The sequence below is a fragment of the Gossypium raimondii genome, chromosome 12, assembly GCF_025698545.1.
Source record: "Gossypium raimondii isolate GPD5lz chromosome 12, ASM2569854v1, whole genome shotgun sequence".
NCBI classification, from domain to species: Eukaryota; Viridiplantae; Streptophyta; class Magnoliopsida; order Malvales; family Malvaceae; genus Gossypium; species Gossypium raimondii.
This window is the reverse complement of record NC_068576.1, coordinates 20,152,497-20,160,653: the sequence shown is the minus strand read 5'-3', so window position 1 is coordinate 20,160,653 and position 8,157 is coordinate 20,152,497. Positions and strand designations below refer to the sequence as shown.

General features: G+C 28.2%; 1 protein-coding gene across 2 annotated transcripts; it reads left to right on the top strand.

Annotated features, from left to right (window-relative positions):
* The first annotated feature begins 1,855 nt into the window (after positions 1-1,855).
* Positions 1,856-4,214, top strand: LOC105763501 (uncharacterized). Of its 2 annotated transcripts, none has more exons than XM_012581739.2 (2): positions 1,856-2,136; positions 3,543-4,214. In XM_012581739.2, the coding sequence occupies exons 1-2, from the start codon at positions 1,879-1,881 to the stop codon at positions 4,113-4,115; spliced, it is 831 nt and encodes a 276-aa protein (XP_012437193.1). In that variant the 5' UTR covers positions 1,856-1,878; the 3' UTR covers positions 4,116-4,214. The 2 variants fall into 2 exon arrangements, with proteins under 2 accessions (XP_012437193.1, XP_012437194.1); XM_012581740.2 differs by having other exon boundaries at positions 1,856-2,623.
* Positions 4,215-8,157: the final 3,943 nt, after the last annotated feature.

Below are 8,157 nucleotides of genomic sequence, written 5' to 3'. Positions count from 1 at the left end.
CAACAAAAACTCACTTACATCTAATTTTATTTATTAAGTTTGTATTTTAATTTAGATGGTATTATCATTATTATTATTATTATTATTATTATTATAAGAGAAAGTGGACTCATACGTTTTAAAGCACCATATCTTTTTATTTAAAGATTAAAGAAGAGTTAGGTCTACATTTATGTAATTTGTAAAAGAAGAAATTTAACACAAAATCTTTTTCTTTTTTTTTTGAAAGAATATTGTCGAAACCATTTTTATTTTGAAAAAAACAAACAAAAATTAGTTGTTGATAAAAATTGGAAAAATTTAGAGTCGCCACCAATCTTTTATTGAGGTGTGATTGGATCACCTAAAAAACGGCTTTGGTCTACGAGTTTTAGAAAAATGGATCCGGGAGTCAGTTACGTACGAGGAAGGGTTAGCACCCTCGTAACGCCCAAAAATTGGTACCTAGTTAATTAATTAGTGTATTAATGTCGAGAGTTAAAAATATGATTCTTAGTAAAAACTTAAAAAAAATGCGTTACTTTTTAAGACTCTTCTCATTTCGAAAAAAGAAAATGTCACACCCAATACGTTAGGGCACGATATTCTACTTCTTCAAAAATGAGTTTGTCCAAAAATACCCGTGTATTAAAATTTAAAAGAATATTCATTTGTTTAAGATTTATAAAGAAATCGCGGCCCAATACATTAGGGCACAATTTTTCAAAATTCTAAACACTTAATATTTCCTTTATTATTTTTTAAAAAAATCTTCATCTCGAGAAATCAACGCGTCACATCTAATACGTTAGGACTCGACGTGTTGAATTCCCGATAACAAGCTTTTATTTGGTTTGATTAAAGAGCATTCGCGATAATTAGATTCAACGAAGAAATTTGGAACCCAATACGTTAGGGCTCAATCCTTTCAAAGATCCTAAATACGAGTATTGCATTATCTTAAAAAACCTTCGAACAAAAATGATTTTAATGCTTTGATGACACCAAATATATTTTCTTTGAAAGTATGATAAAATGCTAATATACAACATGAAACACATGCTTTAATTTAAATTATACATGTATATGTATTTACAATATATAAGTAAATTTGAAAATATGTGTATGCATATATTAAAACACATATATAAGTATACATATAAAAAGGAATGAAATATATAAACAAAAAAAACTTAATAATTTCCAAAAAATATGTATATATATTACAAAAAAATATATATGTATATGTGCATGGATTATAAAATAAGGAAAATGTATATGTATTATAAAATATAAGAATTGTGAAGATAAAGTAATAATAAAATAAATAAATAAAATATGTACATGTATATCTTCTACAAAAGTTTAAAACATATATGCACATATATTTTAAAAATAAAAAAAATGTATGTATGTACATAGAAATAATAATTACAATAATAATAATAATAATAATAATAAAACTAATATTAAACTTAATTAGTAAAACAAATGCAAAGGATTAAGTTGAAATCAAAACAAAATTGAAAAAACGAAAGCAAATTAAAACAAAAAGACATATTTGCAAAATGCGCATAATCTGAAGGGCCAAAAGGGAAATTAATCCCGCCCTTCCTAAACGCTGCGCAGCATTGGATTAAAACGTCACACGGGTAAAATATTTGGGCCAAATTAAAAAAAAAGCTATCGGACTTGATTAAAACGCATCGCAAAAGGGAGGGCCTAACTGCGAAATATACCATTTAGGCCAGAACGCGCGGACCCTGCTTGCGGGTCGGGTTGACGCGCGGATCTGGCCTCTTAAACGGCGTCGTTTTACCTGTTTTAAGTTTTAAAAAAAGAAAAATTTAGGGAAATGTTTTGTTTTTCCCCTGAAGCAGAAACTGCTTCTTTTACAACATGTTTGGTTATTCCGTGAGCCCACCTAATCACCCGTTTGGTTCAATGGAATGCCTATTACGGGCTTATTCCATTACGGGTCTATGCCAAAAATTGGCTGATTTCTGGGGGATTTCTATTCCCTTTCCAGACCACCGATTGGCTATTCCTTTCCATTTTTTACCCTCCCAACCCAAAAGCCCCAAAAACAAGAGCAAGCAGAAGTTGCCAGCAAAGTCACCCCACAAGGCTCCACCCGCTCCCGATTCACTATTTCAGGCAAGAGCTTCTTCATTTTATCCGCGGCTGATTTCTCTTTTGCTAGTTTCTTTTTTCATTGCGTATCCACACGGTTCAGATTGCTAGGGTTTCCTCTGTGGCACATCTTTTCCTTTCTTGTATTTAAAATTGCTAAATCCTATGGTTTCCTTTTCTCTGGTTCATATCTGAGTTTTTTTAAGGCGATTTCGCTGTTAAATTTTGGCGATGATGCTTCGGCATATGGCCGGCGGGAATGTCCACTGCGTCTCTCATGAGTTTTGCCTTTTTTTACCTGCGCCGACGTGTATGCTATTTCTTGTGAATTTAATTGACTTCGGGGGCTTCTTTCTGGTGAAGTTTCTCCCGTTCGTTCTTTTTCTCTATTTGGTCGTATAAAATCTTCTTTTTATTTGAAAAAAAAATCTGAAAGGAATCAATGGAGGGGCTGATAAAATACCCTAAAATTGAACCAGAAGACAACCAGTTTCAATTCTTATCTTCCCAGGTAATTCTTATTATTTTTTTCTTTCTCATGTTAAATATCTGTTTGGTTGCATTGAAAACCAAGGAAAAGGAACTGGAAAGTTTGTAAATGTTGTTTCTCTGCTTTTTCTAATTGGGTTTAGCCCAGATGGTTGAATGAATAACCTTAACTAAGATGGAATACAATTTTCTATTGTTTATTCTTTTTTTCTTTGAAAATGGAGCATCTGTTAGTTTTAGTTTTCTTTTTGTTTTGGATTAATTTTTATTTGGCTTCTCCAAGTAGAGAGTTGTTCTTAGTATTTCTTTGTATGACAAAATTTGAAGGTTTTTATTGGATGCCTGAGATTGATTGCACTGTTTTAGCATTGCTGCATTGTTAAGGATAGTCAGTAGCTGTTAGTCAAGAGTAGCTGTTAGTCGAAGCTGTTATACAATTGGTTCAATTGTAACTATTTGCTATCCATTATAGTCTGCTAAGGAGTTAATAGTAGCTGTTAGTCAAAGCTGTTATACATATTCTTGTATGAATAGCTATAGAGACTTTATTATAAAGAGATCATCTTTGCATATTGATGGTATTTCAATATCAGATGTCTTTCTTCTTGTATGTTTAGTGTGTATCTTGATATGCATTGATGTGATTTCCCAGTATTAGAGCAAAGTCATTGTTTAAATTGTAGGTTATTTAATTTGATATGGATTTTAGTATGGCAGCAAGTTTTATGTCGAAATGTACCTATAGGCTATAGCATATTTTGCTTCTTTTTTTTTTCTTTTTGCTCGCATAATATGCTTATCTTTGTTCTTTTAGTTTGTGGAATAACTTGTTAATCTTGGTGAATGATAGCTATTTTGATTTTGATTTTGATTTTGATTTTGTTATTGTTGTTTATTGGTTTAAGGAAAAACAATAGTGTTTTTTTTAATGATGGTGTTAGGATCTGGAAAAAATGGAGGAAAGTAAAGAAAAATGGACTCTTACAGATACTGATGTTATGCAAGATGGAAAGCAGCTTAAAAGGTCTGAAAGTGAAGTACATCCTAGAGTTGTGGATGCAATAGTATGGAAATTCTTTCGAGCGATGGAAATCAGAAAAAATGAGAAGCTTTTTTACTATGATACCCCATGTTCTGAAGAAACTGGAGTTTGGGTACCTATGTCTGTCCCTCCTGTGTCTGAAAATAAACATGAAGAATGGGATAGAGGCCCATGTTTGAATGGAGGATACTTTCCTGATGATGGTGTACGATCAAATCAGTTTATTGGAGAAAGTAAGGATCTGACCATGTGGGATGTGTTCAGTGAGATGTTAATAGCCGCTCGAGGCAAAGTGAGTTCTATAGCTTCAGGTGATGTTCAAATATATGGGATTACTTGGTTATCCAGCCATCTTCTTGAACAAACTTGGAAAGAGATGGCTCAAACGCTTGCAGAAGCTAATTTTGGAAACAATTTATTTTTATTATTTTTAATTTTAACTATTATTTTTCAATTATTATTCAAGTTTTAATTTTATTGTTATGGATTAGTTTTATGCATTTGTTTTTCAATTTACTAAATAATGCATTTGTTTATTTTTGTAATTCAAGTAAAGTTTGGATATTTTTTATTTTTGATATTCCAATTTATTAAATAATGCATTTGTTAAAATAAAAATAATTAAATGCATAAAACTAATTAAATTATATATTTAATTAAAATAATTAAATTATTTGTTTCACTAATGATATTTTAGCACATTAAATATGTATTGCGCTTTAAAAATAATAAAGTAGATTATATATTATTTTTATAGTATTATATATTATGATTTTAGTAAATTCATATAAGAATATTTAATATTAAGAATTTTATTAAATTATATATTTTATTAAATTATATTTAATAATAATTATTTTAGATTATATTTTATAGTATTATATATTATGATTTTAGTAAATTCATATAAGAATATTTAATATTAAGAATTTTATTAAATTATATATTTTATTAAATTATATTTAATAATAATTATTTTAAATTATATTTTATAGTATTATATATTATTATTTTAGTAAATTCATATAAGAATATTTAATATTAAGAATTTTATTAAATTATATATTTTATTAAATTATATTTAATAATAATTATGTTAAAATATGATTAAATTATTTATTATTTATATTAATAATCTTATTAAAATTTAATAACAATAACAATAATCATCCACCTAAAAAATTACGCTAAGTGTATTCTAGTCATTTTAGTTTTTTTCCTTATGCTATTACAACATCATTCCATTCAACCAAACACAATAATACTATTACGCCTCTATTCCATTCCATTCAACCAAACAATTGAATTACTATTACGCCTCTATTTCATTACGCCTCTATTCCATTACAGCGAACCAAACGTGCCCTTAGGGTTTCTCTAACCCTTGGGTGTTGCCGTTCAGCCCCAACCCTCCTTCAACCTCCAACCGCGACGGGGCGACGAGGGTTCTACGGCGCTGCTAAGGTAAGCTTTTTCTTTTCGTTTCTTTTCTTAACCAATCCGTAAACGTTAACAAAAAAAAAATTGTAGAAAAGCAAATAAAACAAAAAAAAAAGAAATTAACAGTGGTGATTCACCTTCTGTTTTTTATTTTATTCCTCACTATTTATTTAGTCTCTGTATTTCGTATCTCTTTACACTCCATCCCCCATTTTTATTTTTGTGTGTGCCTTTATAGCAAATAATAAAAGAAAAATAATGTAAGAAATCTCTCTCTGTTTGATTCACGATCTTTGCCATATATTGTTTTGTTTCTTTTCTTGTCGTGCAGGTGAAGGCGCACGCGTGAAGATCTGGTTCGTGGCTGCGGCGCTGATGATTTCCTCAAAAACCCTAGGGATTTCTGTAACTTTTGGGTATTTGGGCCACATATAATTGGGCCACTGTTCTTTAACAAAAATCGAGTCTGGGGTTTGGGCATACTTTATTGTAATTGGACTGTTTTATTTAGGTCTTTTTACCCGGGCCAAAATAGGGTATTACAAATATAATTGAGGTTGTTAATATAATTATAAATTGTAACTTTAAAAAATTATAAAATTAACTTTTTAGAAGTTATAACTTTAAAATATATATAAATCAATGGCTTTGTTCAAGTTTAATTTTGCGATTGATTTTAATTTGCAAATGAATAATTTATCATATTAATTTAGTATTTTTAATTTTTATACTTTTCTTATTTTAGTATTGAATGTAATAATTTATCAGGAGAATTCGGATTCAAATTTGAAAATAATATTATTTGAAGAATTTTAAAATATGAAAGGTATTTTAATTTAAAAAAAAAACACAAAATATTTTTCGCAAACAAAAAGGCTCCACGATTATGGTTAAGGTTGTTGATTCTTTAGGCTGTGATGAGCAGCTGTCAATACTGTTTCCCATAAAGGCATGGATTCGCTTAGCCATTTCCTCTCTGTATCTTTACTCTATTCTCTTTATTTTTCACTCAGATGGAGAATAATCAGCTTAAGATATTTTTAAAAATAAATTAAATTTAAATTTAAATTCAGTTATTAATTAAAGGTAAACTACAAAAACAGTCATCCAACTATGTCTTTAATTCTATTTTTATCAACTAACTATTAATTTTATCAATTTATTCACTAATTTTTGAAATTAAATATTTTAATTACTTTTCTATTACTTATTGTTAAATGAAGAAAATTGACATAGGCATTTTTTATTGGTCTAATAACAAATTTAACCTTTCATTGTTTACACATTCTACCAATTTGATCATAAATTTTAAAAAATCAACAAGTTTAACCCTCAATGTTTATAAAATTTCTCATTTTAGTACTAATTCTAAAAATTTCAATAAAATTAGTTCTCAACATTTACAAGGATTTTCATTTTAATTATAATTCTAAAAATATAAATATATATTTTTTAAAAATATTTTTAAATATTCCTTGACGTGCCTCCAAAACATGCTCAACAATAAGAGTATTTAACACCAGTTATATCGTGTTCACTTTAAACTAATGTCACCTTCGTAAAATGGTAAAAAATCAAGTTGACTTAAATTCAGCTATCTAAGTGCCATAATTTACATTAATATCATATTATTTAATTTAATTCCTCTAAAATATTAACAATTTTTTAAACTATTACCAAACAATTATTTCGAATTTTTGTTTCTTATTTTAAAAATATACAGAGACTTAATCTTTGATTAGAGAAAACAATGCGATGTAAAATATTTCATGAAATAAAAAACCCAGAAAAGTTTCTCTTTCACCTTGTCTTTTCTGACTTGGACTTGTCATCAATAACTTCCAAACTTGGGTAGTCCAAGTGCATTGGTCAAATGACCAAATTCCCAGAAAATCTAGTTTAAGAATTGAAAATACGAGCTAAACTGAACAAAGGGAGATAACTTCGTCAATTTCATGTCTCATGGGATGTCCAACTTCATCTCTCTCTAATGTCCATCAATTCATTTCATGTTCATTTCTCTTTGAATCATTTGTTATATTTTTCCTTTTTTTCCTTTTGTATTTTTATACGTATGTTTTGATTTTTTTATTTATACTTTTTAGATTTTATTTATTTATTTTTAAATTTTTTATCCAAAAACAATTTTTATATTTTCCTATTTTTTAGACTTTTAGAATTAGAACTAAATTGAAAAGATTTGTAAATGTTATGGCTAAATTTATTTACTATTTTAGAATTAGAACTAAAATGACAAATTTTATAAACATTGAGAAATTTGTTGAATTTTAAAATTTAATATCAAATTGATAGAATGGATAAACATTAGAGCGCTAAATTTGTGATTAGGCAAATAAAAAATGCCTATGTCAATTTTTCATCACTCATCAAATAACAACTAACAAAAAATGACTAAAATATTTAATTTAGAAAATTAAATAACTAAATAAATAATAATAATTAAGTAACCAAAATAAAAATAAAGACATAACTAATTATGGCATACCCTTAATAAAAATAATATTGAATCAATTTGGAAATTAAATCATAACATCTACAATCTCATTATGATATATTAGAACGGCAACTTATATATATATTGATGTCCTTCAGCTTTGTCTAAGAATCCTAAAGGTTCACATCGGATCGCAAGTTACATTATTGTGTTCCCTCCATCTTCGAAAAAAAGCATGGGAATGCCTTTGTCAATGGTTTACACGATGGTGTCGATAGCTTAAGAAGTTCACACATGATCGTATTGAAAGCCACATGCGATGCCTAAACATGCAAATCAAGATAAACTGAAGAGTTTGCGCATGCTAGAATTCAAATCTATACCTTATAGCGTATAACGCGTTCATGGATACGATAGATATCAGTTGAGACAAAATCTCAAGACAAAAACAAAGATAAAATTCTCTCCAATACAAAAGCTTCATGGTGCACCCAATGCAAAAGACACAAGTTTGAATATATCTATACCATTTAATAATGTGATTGACTAAGTTGGTGTCACGAATCAACTCAACACCAATTCGATCTTGAAAATTACTAAAAATCATTTATAAAGAAAG